The sequence below is a fragment of the Thalassophryne amazonica genome, chromosome 13 (assembly GCF_902500255.1).
Source record: "Thalassophryne amazonica chromosome 13, fThaAma1.1, whole genome shotgun sequence".
Taxonomy (NCBI): domain Eukaryota; kingdom Metazoa; phylum Chordata; class Actinopteri; order Batrachoidiformes; family Batrachoididae; genus Thalassophryne; species Thalassophryne amazonica.
Window position 1 is genome coordinate 1,295,699 of NC_047115.1, and position 16,331 is coordinate 1,312,029.

Genomic DNA, 16,331 nt, shown 5'->3' on the forward strand with positions numbered 1-16,331 from the left:
TGTTAGAAAAGTATCCGACCTTTTTATTGTTTTCAAAAACCATATGGATTTGAATCACGTGTGATTGCATCAGCCAAGCTTGAACCTTCATGCGCATGCGTGAGTTTTTTCACGCCTGTCGGTTGCGTCATTCGCCTGTGAGCAGGCTTTGTGTGAGCAGTGGTCCACCCCTCTCGTCGGATTTATATTGCGAATAAATGTCTGAACAATTTGGAGCTTTGCTGCATCAAATTTTTCCAGAAACTGAGAGAGACCTCCAGGTGGACACCATTCGGAAAATTCAGATGGCTTTCAGGGACGATTTTATGGGGATTACACAGATTAAGGAGTGCTCCAGCCGGTTTAAAGACCGCCCACAGCGTCTGAGAGCGCGCCGCGCTCCGAGCGCCGATCGACAGGCTGAATCAACCAGATCATTTCCAACGTGAAGGCTTTGTTGATCCGGGACATCGTCTGACTTACAAAAAAATGGCAGGAGACGTGGACATCAGCACTTTATCGGCACATTCCACTGTTATAGGAGTTTTTTTCATGGAAAGAGAAGCGGAGGAATGCGCCACGGAGCCGTTCATGGCGCGGCACAAAACCACCTCTGTGTTGGTCTCACAGGACGGCTTTCAGACGGCTTTAGGTGGCTTTTCAGTCATGTGACTATCCGAGAAATTGTGGATGAGCCTGGACATGCCAGATCATGTCCTGTGAGGCTTCATCGCGGTGTTGCTTTGAGCCATGCAGCACCACCGCGACGCGCGGAATTCCTCCGCTCCTCTTTCCATGACAAAAACTCCTGTAACAGTGGAATGTGCCATTCATTTCCAAACTGGATGCTGTGTTTTATCCGGGACGTCCTCTGACTAGCACAGGAATTGCGGAAGACGTGGACATCAGCACTTTTTCGGCACATTGAGACAGACGTGCGGAGGAATTCCGCGCGTTGCAAAGGAACGCCGTGATGAAGCCTCACAGGACATGTTCTGGCATGTCCAGCTCATCCACAATTTCTCGGCTAGTCACACGACTGAAAAGCCACCGACAGCCGTCTGAAAGCCATCTCAAAGCCGTCCTGTGAGACCAACACAGAGGTGGTTTTGTGCCGCGCCATGAACAGCTCCGTGGCGCATCCCTCCGCTTCTCTTTCCATGAAAAAAACTCCTGTAACAGTGGAATGTGCTGAAAAAGTACTGATGTCCACGTCTCCTGCCATTTTTGTGTAAGTCAGACGACGTCCCGGATCAACAAAGCCTTCACGTTGGAAATGATCTGGGCGTTTCAGCCTGTCGATCGGTGCTCGGAGCACGGCGCGCTCTCAGCAGCTGTGGGTGGTCTTTAAACCATCTGTAACACTCCTTAATCTGTGTAATCCCCATAAAATCGTCCCTGAAAGCCATCTGAATTTTCCGAATGGTGTCCACCTGGAGGTCTCTCACAGTTTCTGGAAAAAATTGATGCAGCAAAGCTCCAAATCGTTCAGACATTTATTCGCAATAAAAAATCCGACGAGAGGGGTGGACCACTGCTCACACAAAGCCTGCTCACAGGCGAATGATGCAACCGACAGGCGTGAAAAAACTCACGCATGCGCACGAAGGTTCAAGCTTGGCTGATGCAATCACACGTGATTCAAATCCATGTGGTTTTTGAAAAAAATAAAAAGGTTGGATACTTTTCTAACAGACCTCGTATGTTAGCATTTTTAATACGGTTGGCTAAATCATCAAGGTGTGACAGGGCCATTACACAGACTTATTTTAGCCAACGGATGGCAATAAACAAAATAGGATGCTTGTTGCTGAAGTACTGTTTGTTTTGGAAAGATTACAAGCAGTTAGTGAAGACGTTTCAGTGTGGAACTTTAATTGAGAAATTGTTCAATGTGTTGTTTCCAAACCTTTGAACAGTCATTCATTTCTTACCTTCTGATTTTCAGGGGACCATCCAGCCCTTCAGGAAAACACACAGATCCATATTTGGGAAGCTCCTGCAGGAATTCCGACTTGTGGCGTCGGATAGACGGGTAAGAATTGTGGGTGGAATTAAATGCGTGGTAAAACACTTTTTTTTTTCTTTTTTTTTTTACTTTATTTTTTGATTGTTTAAACATTTTTGTTACATATATAACAAATAAAAATAAAACAACAAAGGCAAGCAGACCATGAAAAAAGAAAGACAGGGCTGAGCATCAATACTAAACTTTGCAAATATATGCTGATAGCTTGTAAGTCAAGATACAGTACGTCACCCCTTTAGAGATTCAGTGTTTTGATATAGCCAACCCATTTCTCCCAATATCTGTTACATTTATCAACAGACAGCCTCAATGAAAAAGTCATCCTCTCCATGTCATAAATTTCATTAATTACTTTAATCCAGTCAGAAAGTGAAGGTGCATCCTTACACAACCATTTTTTGGTGATAGCTTTCTTTGCTCCAACCAACAGTATTGACAGAAGATATTTTTGTGATTTTGGCACTCCACAAGAAATGTGTCCTAAATATGTTTCAGTAAACCCATATGACAGAGTTGATCCAATGATGCTTTGGATTGCTGTTATCACTGTTGACCAGTAGGGTGCGATCTTCGCACAGTCCCAAAATATATGAAAATGTCCTGCTTTAATGTGTAACAATGAGCCTTATCAGGGTCATTGCACTGTTTACTCTTAACATAAGGTGTAACAAAAAAAACGTATGACAGTCTTCCATGCAAATTCTCTCCAAAGACCAGAGCTGGAAGTAATCGTGACAGTTTTACATATATCAAACCATTCATTCTCTGATATTGTAATATTAGCCTCTTTTTCCCCATGCTTCTGTAATGTACGTGGTAGAGATATTCTTAAATACTAAACATTTGTACACTATTGTTATTTGTTTCTTCAGCGCATTACCTTTACAAGCCTCAAGAAAATATTTCACCAAATCCTCTTCTTCTTCATATTTAATTTTTCTATCAAAATAATGTCTTAGTTGAAAATATCTAAAAAGGTCATATCTGTTCAAATTATATTTGTCTGAAAGCTCCAAAAAACCTTTCAGCATACCTTTTGTTGATATAACCCAATAACCAGTAATACCTTTTTGAGACCACTGTTGAAATCTATCAGTTTTTGCTGGTAAAAATTCAGAATCGTACATTCCCTTCAGTTCATGACATATTTTGTTGTCGATGGGGCTCTTCACCTTATTTACAAATCTATCTGTCTGCTGCTTACGTATTCTTCATGCAAGAAGTTTCTTCGATTTTGGGCCGTTTTCATAATAATTTTGCTTCATAAATATAGATTTCTTCTCCATTTGATCCTCATATAGTCTATTCAAACTATGTTTTGTTTCATCAATCTTTTTTAGAGTAACACTGTCTTTAATTTTCGTATATTCTATTTCTAATTCTTTTAATTTGTCAAGCATGTTTTTAATACTGCTTTCTTTTTCTTTTTTCTTTAGTGAGGACCACATAATTAGTTTGCCCCTCAGCACTGCCTTTGAGGCATCCCACACAATACTAGGAGAGGTCTCCTCATTATTGTTATGGTCCACATAATCCTTAAACTCTCTTTCCACAAAGTCATGAAATTTTTCATCCTTAAGAAGGCTTGTATTAAGCCTCCATAGAGTTTCTTTTTTATCGTTATCTAAATGGAGCGTCAAACAAACATCTGCGTGATCAGATACGTCTCTAACCCCTATAGTACAGTTTATATTTCTGTGTCTGTCTGACATTAACATAAAAACATAATCTAATCTTGAATGTACTTGATGGGAATGTGAATAGAATGTATAGCTTTTTCCAGATGGATGGAGGTTTCTCCATACATCTATTAACCCTAATTCGTTAAGCATTTTCTTGGTAAAATTTGCTTCTGATTGAGACTTTTTATTTTTACTGGAAGAATCATTATAGGGGTTGAGACAAATGTTCCAGTCACCTGCACATATAAGTACCCCAGATGTTTCTGTGGAAATAAGGTCAAACATTTTCTTAATAATACTCTTGTCTTTACCTGGTGGTCTATATACATTTAACAATGTTACTTCTTTGTTGTCTATGTGACCTTTAACTAATATGTAACATCCATCTTTATCACTTATTACTCATTATTATCAGGTTGTCCTAAAAGTTCCCTAAAAAGCCTTCAGTTAATTCAAAATGCTGCAGCTAGAGTACTGACGGGGACTAGAAGGAGAGAGCATATCTCACCCATATTGGCCTCTCTTCATTGGCTTCCTGTTAATTCTAGAATAGAATTTAAAATTCTTCTTCTTACTTATAAGGTTTTGAATAATCAGGTCCCATCTTATCTTAGGGACCTCGTAGTACCATATCACCCCAATAGAGCGCTTCGCTCTCAGACTGCAGGCTTACTTGTAGTTCCTAGGGTTTGTAAGAGTAGAATGGGAGGCAGAGCCTTCAGCTTTCAGGCTCCTCTCCTGTGGAACCAGCTCCCAATTCAGATCAGGGAGACAGACACCCTCTCTACTTTTAAGATTAGGCTTAAAACTTTCCTTTTTGCTAAAGCTTATCGTTAGGGCTGGATCAGGTGACCCTGAACCATCCCTTAGTTATGCTGCTATAGACGTAGACTGCTGGGGGGTTCCCATGATGCACTGAGTGTTTCTTTCTCTTTTTGCTCTGTATGCACCACTCTGCATTTAATCATTAGTGATCGATCTCTGCTCCCCTCCACAGCATGTCTTTTTCCTGGTTCTCTCCCTCAGCCCCAACCAGTCCCAGCAGAAGACTGCCCCTCCCTGAGCCTGGTTCTGCGGAGGTTTCTTCCTGTTAAAAGGGAGTTTTTCCTTCCCACTGTCGCCAAGTGCTTGCTCACAGGGGGTCGTTTTGACCGTTGGGGTTTTACATAATTATTGTATGGCCTTGCCTTACAATATAAAGCGCCTTGGGGCAACTATTTGTTGTGGTTTGGCGCTATATAAAAAAATTGATTGATTGATTGACTTATTTGTGAAGTGCACTGAAAATTTACTCTGTTTGGTATTAGAATAGCAACTCCTCTTGAATGACCCTCATTAACTGAGGAGTAGTATATGTTATTGAAACCCATTTTACGTATTTTTTTCATGCTCCGTGGCAGAGATGTGTCTCTTGCCAAAATATGATATCGTATTTTCCTCTTTTAATTTTTCAATCACTTTGCTTCTTTTAATAGGATCATGTAGACCATTTACATTAAGGGTGACGACTGTGTACTTCTGCTTATCCAACATTGCCAAAATATGAGCTATATCTTAATAGATGCTCTAAATAACACAAGTAGGTCTGCAAAAAAGAACGTAGAAACATATGAACATTGAACATACGTGACCTCCATAAGTGAAGCAAAAGTCCGCCTTCAGTAATGGGAGGGGGATCCCTGTGGAAGTAGGGAGGCCCTCTCAGTGCTGTCACTCTCCACCGCTTGTCCATCGTGACAGCAAAAATTGAGGAAGCGCTTTCCCCAGCGGCCTGTCAGTCGTCATTAGAACTCACTTTATACATCTGTTGTACTGTTCTATGTAAAGGTCGATGCATTAAACTGGGCTTCGTTTAAACACTCTCAGCCTTTCTTGGATGCTCCACTTCTTTGTCACTCGCGTGAACGCGGGTCGTCTTGCTCCGGTAGGTGGCGAGACTGCCTCGTCCACTGCATCCTCCGCTCCTGCTGACAAAAGCCCTCTTCTTTCCAAGTCCTTTGAGGCATCCTCCGCACTGTTGTAGACGGCGCTGTCTCCGTCTCCACCAAAGAACACACGTAGTCTGGCTGGGTATAAAGTTTGAAAGCGGTAGCCATTTTCCTTAAGTGCCCTTCTCACATGATTGTAAGCTTTGCGTTTGAAAAGAATATCGCTCAGATAATCTTGGTCAAAATAGACCCGTCTTCCTTTGAATTGGATATTGCCTTTACGCCACACGGAGCGGAGCACTAACTCTTTCGTCTTATATTCAAGGAAGTGTATTACGATGGATCTGGGATTAGCTCCGTGTGGGGGCTTGGGGCTGAGTGAGCGATGGCATCGCTGTATAGCCAAGTTGACTTCAGGGAGGGCGAGCTCTGATTTTATAAAAGTCTCCATAAATATTTGGATGTTTGTTCCCTCAGCCTCCTCCACAATCCCATGGACTCTGATATTATTTCTGCGTGTCCGGGACTCGATGTCTGTCAGTTTTGTTTGTAGCTCTATCTGCAGTTGTAATGTGTGCTCCAGTGCGTCTTTGACATCGGCACTGAACTCTTCCATGTCGGCCACTCTCTGCTCGGCTTCCTCAACTCTCTGTGTGACGTTGTTTAGGTCTGCATTGAGCCCATCCATACAGTTTACCATTTCCTCTCTAAAGCCACTCACCTCAGTCTTAAGAGTGTCGATTTTATCATTAAACTCTCTTTTGATGTCATCTTGGACATTTTCAGCGCTGCCAAAATGTTAGCTTGGATAGCATCCATAGTCGTGTTTTCGGCTAATTTGTTAGCATCAGGATTAGCCTCCATGATCTCTGCGGGTGTAGAGTCTCCTTCTTTCGTAGTTTCTTGCACATTTGTTCTAGTCTTCTTATTGCCCCCTGACATATTTATAATAACTTTTATCTGGACTGTAGTAGCTTTTTATCAGGGGGTCAACAGACTGTTGTGTAGCTAAGAAGTTATGCTGCTGCTCGCCTCCTCACCATCCCGGAAGTAGGTAAAACACTTTTTAACACACTCGTGCTCCTATTAAACAGACTATAAGAATTATGTTTCTTTGTTCTGTTGTGTAAATCAACCCAGAGCAGAACAGGTTCGACCCGCCATGATAATTCAACATCACTGCAGTGAAACTTGTCTTCACCTTTCACCTGTGAATGTCCTGTGTGTGGTAAAAGATTAAGAGAATATGTGAAGTGTTATCCCTCTTTCTACCCGTTTCTTCTTAACAAGAAACACAATGTTTTAGTGTTGTTGCAAGTGGAGAGAACGATGGCTGGTTTCAGTTCAGTTGGATTGTAGCAGAGTAACTTTAGAGAAAGTGATGCTGCGTTTCCAGCAACTGTCTTGTTTTCAGGGAGTTTTATGCAGTTTTGATGTTAATTTAGTCTTAGCCAGTGTTCTGAAACGCTGACTAAGATGGAATTAATGTATTATTTTTGCTGAAAAAAGATGAGACTAAAATGTTTTACGTGAAATAAAAACTGAACTAAAATCTCTCCATTTTCATTTTTTGAATGCATGGGTCATGTAAAAAATTGTTTTTAAAAATACCGTTATCTCCGTTTTCTTGTTGTTTCTGTCTCCTGTCTGCAGGAGGGGAGTGGGCTTCATTCTGCCATGTGTTTGAGCACAGATCTGTAAAGACCGCAAGAGTGGACACCAGCCTCCAAAAACTTAACTTACAAACTAGGAACCTAAAAGCCAAAACATTTGTGTTTTAAATGTGCATTTATGAAGACAGCGGCACTAATTACATTACACGTCACACGATGAGTCAGAAATCTATATTATAAACGCCCAGTGGCCTCTGCGTGTGTGTGTGTGTATGGCTTCAATCACACAAAAACCATGGACAGCTGACATTTGCCGTTTGGTATGCTTATGTATTTTGGGTCAAGGATGAAGGCTGTGAAAACAGGAAGTTGATAGGACAAATATTTTTAGAGAAATTAGCAATTTTTAGCTAGCCATTATTGTGGTTGTGTTATTGTGGTTCATGTTAGTTTAACAGTGTTGTTAGTGTTATGGATTTATTGTGTTTTTGTAGTTCAGTTGGTTTAGTCACTTAAGTTATGTTGCTGTTACCATGACTGAGTTCAGTCTCATGCTGTTTACACCATGAGTGAAATGTGTATTGTTTGATCACCAACCTGTTTCTTGTCTAAAATTAGAAGCACCTGCATGCGTAAAGAGAAAGAGCTGTGCGTGCGTGCAAGCAAGCAACTTTGATCAGGGACAAATAGAGCATAGCTGACATTTGTCATTTGGTGTGCGTATACAACCCCTGGCAAAAATTATGGGATCACCGGCCTCGGAGGATGTTCATTCAGTTGTTTAATTTTGTAGAAAAAAAGCAGATCACAGACATGACACAAAACTAAAGTCATTTCAATCAATCAATCAATCAATTTTATTTATATAGCGCCAAATCACAACAAACAGTTGCCCCAAGGCGCTTTATATTGTAAGGCAAAAGCCATACAGTAATTACGTAAAAACCCCAACGGTCAAAACGACCCCCTGTGAGCAAGCACTTGGCGACAGTGGGAAGGAAAAACTCCCTTTTAACAGGAAGAAACCTCCAGCAGAACCAGGCTCAGGGAGGGGCAGTCTTCTGCTGGGACTGGTTGGGGCTGAGGGGGAGAACCAGGAAAAAGACATGCTGTGGAGGGAAGCAGAGATCAATCACTAATGATTAAATGCAGAGTGGTGCATACAGAGCAAAAAGAGAAAGAAACACTCAGTGCATCATGGGAACCCCCCAGCAGTCTAAGTCTATAGCAGCATAACTAAGGGATGATTCAGGGTCACCTGATCCAGCCCTAACTATAAGCTTTAGCAAAAAGGAAAGTTTTAAGCCTAATCTTAAAAGTAGAGAGGGTGTCTGTCTCCCTGATCCGAATTGAGAGCTGGTTCCACAGGAGAGGAGCCTGAAAGCTGAAGGCTCTGCCTCCCATTCTACTCTTACAAACCCTAGGAACTACAAGTAAGCCTGCAGTCTGAGAGCGAAGCGCTCTATTGGGGTGATATGGTACTATGAGGTCCCTAAGATAAGATGGGACCTGATTATTCAAAACCTTATAAGTAAGAAGAAGAATTTTAAACTCTATTCTAGAATTAACAGGAAGCCAACACCCCCTAGTGCCGGCGTTAACAACGGCGTGTGATCCTTAAGACGGCCAAAAACTCTTCCGTGACGCTTCCGGGAGCTCTTAGCGTCTGTGTGTAAACGGGGCTTAAGATAAGATGGGACCTGATTATTCAAAACCTTATAAGTAAGAAGAAGAATTTTAAATTCTATTCTGGAATTAACAGGAAGCCAATGAAGAGAGGCCAATATGGGTGAGATATGCTCTCTCCTTCTAGTCCCTGTCAGTACTCTAGCTGCAGCATTTTGAATTAACTGAAGGCTTTTCAGGGAACTTTTAGGACAACCTGATAATGAATTACAATAGTCCAGCCTAGAGGAAATAAATGCATGAATTAGTTTTTCAGCATCACTGTGAGACAAGACCTTTCTAATTTTAGAGATATTGCGCAAATGCAAAAAAGTAGTCCTACATATTTGTTTAATATGCGCTTTGAATGACATATCCTGATCAAAAATGACTCCAAGATTTCTCACAGTATTACTAGAGGTCAGGGTAATGCCATCCAGAGTAAGGATCTGGTTAGACACCATGTTTCTAAGATTTGTGGGGCCAAGTTCAATAACTTCAGTTTTATCTGAGTTTAAAAGCAGGAAATTAGAGGTCATCCATGTCTTTATGTCTGTAAGACAATCCTGCAGTTTAACTAATTGGTGTGTGTCCTCTGGCTTCATGGATAGATAAAGCTGGGTATCATCTTCATAACAATGAAAATTTAAGCAATGCTGTCTAATAATACTGCCTAAGGGAAGCATGTACAAAGTGAATAAAATTGGTCCTAGCACAGAACCTTGTGGAACTCCATAATTAACCTTAGTCTGTGAAGAAGGTTCCCCATTTACATGAACAAATTGTAATCTATTAGATAAATATGATTCAAACCACCGCAGCGCAGTGCCTTTAATACCTATGACATGCTCTAATCTCTGTAATAAAATTTTATGGTCAACAGTATCAAAAGCAGCACTGAGGTCTAACAGAACAAGCACAGAGATGAGTCCACTGTCTGAGGCCATAAGAAGATCATTTGTAACCTTCACTAATGCTGTTTCTGTACTATGATGAATTCTAAAACCTGACTGAAACTCTTCAAATAGACCATTCCTCTGCAGATGATCAGTTAGCTGTTTTACAACTACCCTTTCAAGAATTTTTGAGAGAAAAGGAAGGTTGGAGATTGGCCTATAATTAGCTAAGATAGCTGGGTCAAGTGATGGCTTTTTAAGTAATGGTTTAATTACTGCCACCTTAAAAGCCTGTGGTACATAGCCAACTAATAAAGATAGATTGATCATATTTAAGATCTAAGCATTAAATAATGGTAGGGCTTCCTTGAGCAGCCTGGTAGGAATGGGGTCTAATAGACATGTTGATGGTTTGGATGAAGTAACTAATGAAAATAACTCAGACAGAACAATCTGAGAGAAAGAGTCTAACCAAATACCGGCATCACTGAAAGCAGCCAAAGATAACGATACGTCTTTGGGATGGTTGAGTAATTTTTTCTCTAATAGTTAAAATTTTATTAGCAAAAAAAGTCATGAAGTCATTACTAGTTAAAGTTAAAGGAATACTCGGCTCAATAGAGCTCTGACTCTTTGTCAGCCTGGCTACAGTGCTGAAAAGAAACCTGGGGTTGTTCTTATTTTCTTCAATTAGTGATGAGTAGTAAGATGTCCTAGCTTTACGGAGGGCTTTTTTATAGAGCAACAGACTCTTTATCCAGGATATTTCAAATGGCAACTTTCTGGCTTTAAGAAACACTATAAGAAATCAGGAAAAAAATTGTGGCAGTCAGTAAGGGTTACTTTTTTAGACCAAGCAGAGGGAAAAAAAATATGGACTCACTCAATTCTGAGGAATAAATTATGGAATCACCCTGTAAATTTTCATCCCCAAAACTAACACCTGCATCAAATCAGATCTGCTCGTTAGTCTGCATCTAAAAAGGAGTGATCACACCTTGGAGAGCTGTTGCACCAAGTGGACTGACATGAATCATGGCTCCAACATGAGAGATGTCAATTGAAACAAAGGAGAGGATTATCAAACTCTTAAAAGAGGGTAAATCATCACGCAATGTTGCAAAAGATGTTGGTTGTTCACAGTCAGCTGTGTCTAAACTCTGGACCAAATACAAACAGCATGGGAAGGTTGTTAAAGGCAAACATACTGGTAGACCAAGGAAGACATCAAAGCGTCAAGACTGAAAACTTAAAGCAATATGTCTCAAAAATCGAAAATGCACAACAAAACAAATGAGGAATGAATGGGAGGAAACTGGAGTCAACGTCTGTGACCGAACTGTAAGAAACCGCCTAATGAGATTTGTAAAGATGACTGCCTGAAGAGAACATGTAAATTTCCACAGTCATTGATGATATGGGCTGCATGTCAGGTAAAGGCACTGGGGAGATGGCTGTCATTACATCATCAATAAATGTACAAGTTTATGTTGATATTTTGGACACTTTTCTTATCCCATCAATTGAAAGGATGTTTGGGGATGATATCATTTTTCAAGATGATAACGCATCTTGCCATAGAGCAAAAACTGTGAAAACATTCCTTGCAAAAAGACACATAGGGTCAATGTCATGGCCTGCAAATAGTCCGGATCTTAATCCAATTGAAAATCTTTGGTGGAACTTGAAGAAAATGGTCCATGACAAGGCTCCAACCTGCAAAGCTGATCTGGCAACAGCAATCAGAGAAAGTTGGAGCCAGATTGATGAAGAGTACTGTTCGTCACTCAAGTCCATGCCTCAGAGACTGCAAGCTGTTATAAAAGCCAGAGGTGGTGCAACAAAATACTAGTGATGTGTTGGAGCGTTCTTTTGTTTTTCATGATTCCATCATTTTTTCCTCAGAATTGAGTGAGTCCATATTTTTTTCCCTCTGCTTGGTCTAAAAAAGTAACTGTTACTGACTGCCACAATTTTTTTTCCTGATTTCTTATAGTGTTTCTTAAAGCCAGAAAGTTGCCATTTGAAATGACTTTAGTTTTGTGTCATGTCTGTGATCTGCTTTTTTTCTACAAAATTAAACAACTGAATGAACATCCTCCGAGGCCGCTGATTCCATCATTTTTGCCAGGGGTTGTATACAACCCCAATTCCAATGAAGTTGGGACGTTGTGTGAAATGTAAATAAAAACAGAATACGATTTGCAAATCCTTTTCAACCTATATTCAATTGAATACAACACAAAGACAAGATATTTAATGTTCAAACTGATAAACGTTATTGTTTTTGTGCAAATATTTGCTTATTTTGAAATGGATGCCTGCAACACGTTTCAAAAAAGCTGGGACAGTGGCAACAAAAGACTGGGAAATTTGACGAATGGGCCCGAGCTCATTTGAAATGGACAGACACAAAGTGGAAAAGTGTGCTGTGGTCTGTTGAGTCCACATTTCAAATTGTCTTTTGGAAATCATGGACGTCGTGTCTTCCGGACAAAAGAGGAAAAAGACCATCCAGATTGTTACCAGTGCAAAGTTCAAAAGCCAGCATCTGTGATGGTATGGGGGTGTGTTAGTGCCCATGACATGGACAACTTACACATCTGTGATGGCACCATCAATGCTGAAAGGTACATCCAGGTTTTGGAGCAACACATGCTGCCATCCAAGCAACGTCTTTTTCAGGGACGTCCCTGCTTATTTCAGCAAGACAATGCCAAGCCACATTCTGCACGTGTTCCAACAGTGTGGCTTTGTAGTAAAAGAGTGCAGGTACTAGACTGGCCTGCCTGCAGTCCAGACCTGTCGCCCATTGAAAATGTGTGGCACATTATGAAGCACAAAATACGACAACTGAGACCCCGGACTGTTGAACAACTGAAGTCGTACATCAAGCAAGAATGGGAAAGAATTCCACCTACAAAGCTTCAACAATTAGTGTCCTCAGTTCCCAAACACTTATTGAGTGTTGTTAGAAGGAAAGGTGATGTAACACAGAGGGAAACATACCACTGTACCAGCTTTTTGAAATGTGTTGCAGGCATCCATTTCAAAATGAGCAAATATTTGCAGTTTCAAGATGCTGTATGTAGTTTGTTTTTTTTAACACAGTAGCAAACACTACATCCATCCAGCATCAATTATTTTTTAACATTATTTATGACTAATATGTAACAAATAACATGAAATATAACAAAATAATGAAATATGAAGTATGTGTCATATTTAAATTAAATTTCCTTGGGTTGTGGCTCTTACAATGAATGAAAACATTACAAATCTTGAATGATTTATTTCATGTGATTCTGCTTTGTTTTAACAAATTTCCAGCCAATGTGCAAATAGAATAACTAGATCCAACAAATGCTTCATTTCTAAAAACCTGCGCCCCTACAGCGCTGTGGATTTACAAGAAAACTGAATGTCTGATTATATGTGAAGCGAAGCCTCGTGGATTTAAAATATCAGGGGAAAAACACCACAAACTTTCAAGTAATTTAAGAAGTGTATTTTGTCAGGTAATGATAAAATTCATTATTTGGGATGTGTGAAGCACTATAGAGGTAATCAGAAAAAGACAGAAATGTCCAGACTGAAGCGAGACTAAAATGAATTCAGTTCTCTTTTGACTAAAACTACTCTAAAATGAAGACTTTTAGTTGACTAAAACATGACTAAATAAAATAGTACATGAGTCATTAAATATGACTACGGCTAAAAATGGACATTTGGAAAAAGAGTAAAGCCAGGTTCACACGACAGGATTTTAAAATTATCTTTAGGTTCCCAAAACCTGAGAGTTCACACATGTGAAGATAAAAAATCATGGATCTAAAAGGTTTGGTCGTACAGTGTGTGGTGTTCAGCCACATGGTGAGGACAACAACACCACACACGAACAGATTTCACACACCAACATTTACAGTTCAAACAGGAAATCTCGCAAAATCTCTCGAGATTAAACATGACTTCAGAGTAAACAAACGGAGGTACTTAAAACAGAGGGGAAAAAATGATACAAAAAGAAAAGGTGTTCCTTAAAGGAGTGGAGACAGTGTGACCACCGGACTTTCTGGTAAGTCAGAACAGCTGTTTTGATTTTATTTTCCGCTCCGTACGTCCATCACCTCGCTTTCTGATTGGCTGCACGTCACATTCAGCAGGCTGTGTGCTCGTTTGTGGTTGGAGGACACAACACACGCTGCGATATCGGGCCAAAAAAATCCAACATGTTGAAGATCCCCGATTTGCGGCCTGAGCGCTCCTGATGTCCTTCCGAGCAGATCAGAGCGCTTTGAACACACCACACATGGCAGGAATATCTGATAAGATTATCTTTAGCGTCATCACGATTGTCGGGGCGTCCTAAAGATTGTCGGAAGGGGAAGATCGCGTCCGATATCGGCGTAATTATCCTGCGGTGTGAACCCGGCCTAAGACTAAATTACAAAACAGGTGAAAATTGTAACACAATTTTGATGTGATTTGCTGTTTTTACAAGCAGAACAAGGTTTTAGATGTGATCTTTTGAGATACTGTGCAGGGCCCGTATCTGCAAAACAACTCAGTCCTCTCAAAGAGCTGCTAACTTTGCCTAAAATTTCCTGGCAAGGAATCTTAGCCTAAGAGTGAGCCAGCAGGTGTCTGAGAGCAAGTCCCACCTTTGTGAGGAGGTGGGGTTAATCCCATTGCTAGATATGACACAGGCCTCTAAGAGCTGTGATTGGTTGTCACGGAAAGGGGAAGAGAAATAAAATAACAAATGCACTCTGCCCTCCTAGTTATGAAAGGGCAGTGAAATCAACCCATAATATAAACTGAACTGCATTAAGACGTGTAATTGCGAGTGTAACTTTGTTTTGATGATGAAACTCAGCAAAATTAAATTAATTGTTAGACAGCTTGAAAATGTTTGAACATACTTCATCCACATGCAGAATATTTATATATTAAAAGCATGTGTGCGTGAGTTTATTTAGTACATTCATTGTGAATACATAATATAATCATAAAAATGTTAAAAATACATGGATGACACAAGAAAGTGAAAACACTTATTGCCATTGTGGTCCACTTAAAATCAAATGGCAAAATAGAAGTAATAATAAAATAAATTACCATTATTAATAATAATGATAATATTAATAGTGTGTGTATGATAATAAGAATCTAAACATTCATAAATACATTAACCCTCTGGGGCCGACGCCGTCGTATACGACAGCTAAGACCAAGCTTTACTAAATTATGAATAACGTTTGAATGATATGAGATAGAAACTTACTTTCTTCTCTACTATGGAAACCACCTGGACAACTGAGAGCCTTCACAGAAACAAAGTCCAGGACCCATAATCCAACCATCGCGGTGTCCAGAGTTGCGTTGTGCTGTTGACATGTGCAAACAAGAAAAAGAAAGTTCTCTGTCCAGGCTCTCCGGCTGAGGGACTGTGTAGCCCAGTGCCAGCAAACTTTGGAGTGAAGCTGTCCACTTGTCCAGTGGCAGGCGCGTGCACGGGTGCCCTGTACACGCGCTTAGTGGCCCATGCGCGTGCACACACACGCACATGCATGCCTGAGTGATAATCACAGCCCTACGTGTGTGCGCGGAGTGCAGGTGTGTGTCTCACACACACACACACACACACACATACATACATGCGCGCATGCGGATAACAGTGCTCCGGTCTGCGATGCAGACATTTGGAGATCGGGCAGTCTGCAGCGCCTTTTATGGCCATCTGACAGCAGTCTGTGTCATCCACCTGCTGTTGACATGCCATCGCGCAGGTGTGGACGAGGCAGTCCGGATGCATTCGTCCCACAGCTGGCCACGCCTCTTTTCCTCCTGACTGCATTGGATAATGGCAATATTTGCCGTGTCGGGCTGGTTCCTGCACATTTTTGCTATGTGTGACGGGGGCTTGAGGGAGTGTGTCGTACGTAGACCGGCAACATCCTGGTCTAACATTCAGAACGCTTTTGTCTGCTGTTTAACAGGCACCATATTAAGGTACACAGTAATACAAGTACATCAGAGGATTCACAACACGTGTACATGCTGGACAGAAGTGAACCAATAACAAGACCGAGCGGGGGGGGGGGGGGCAGCTGTGGTTACTACCATATTTTAAAAAAGAATAAATCCAGACTGAGACTTTTTTTTTTTTTTTTTGCTGTTTAAAGCCATTACAAACTGAAATAGCTGGATTAAATGAGATCATACGAACAAGATTAAACACATTTTAAGACTGTTTATCTTAAAAATAATGAAAATTTGAAAAACATAAATCCTGAAATCTTTTTTTTTTTTTTTTTTGGATGAATGAATGAATGAATATCCTGATGATATTGGCCTCTCTTCATTGGCTTCCTGTTAATTCTAGAATAGAATTTAAAATTCTTCTTCTTACTTATAAGGTTTTGAATAATCAGGTCCCATCTTATCTTAGGGACCTCGTAGTACCATATCACCCCAATAGAGCGCTTCGCTCTCAGACTGCAGGCTTACTTGTAGTTCCTAGGGTTTGTAAGAGTAGA

General features: G+C 40.6%; 1 protein-coding gene across 1 annotated transcript in view; it reads left to right on the top strand.

Annotated features, from left to right (window-relative positions):
- Nucleotides 1-16,331, top strand: part of slc30a6 (solute carrier family 30 member 6) — an 83,473-nt gene that overhangs the window by 12,423 nt on the left and 54,719 nt on the right. The window contains exon 3 of the mRNA XM_034184809.1: nucleotides 1,928-2,014. Coding sequence (XP_034040700.1) covers nucleotides 1,928-2,014 — 87 coding nt within the window. The remainder of the gene's footprint in view (nucleotides 1-1,927; nucleotides 2,015-16,331) is intronic.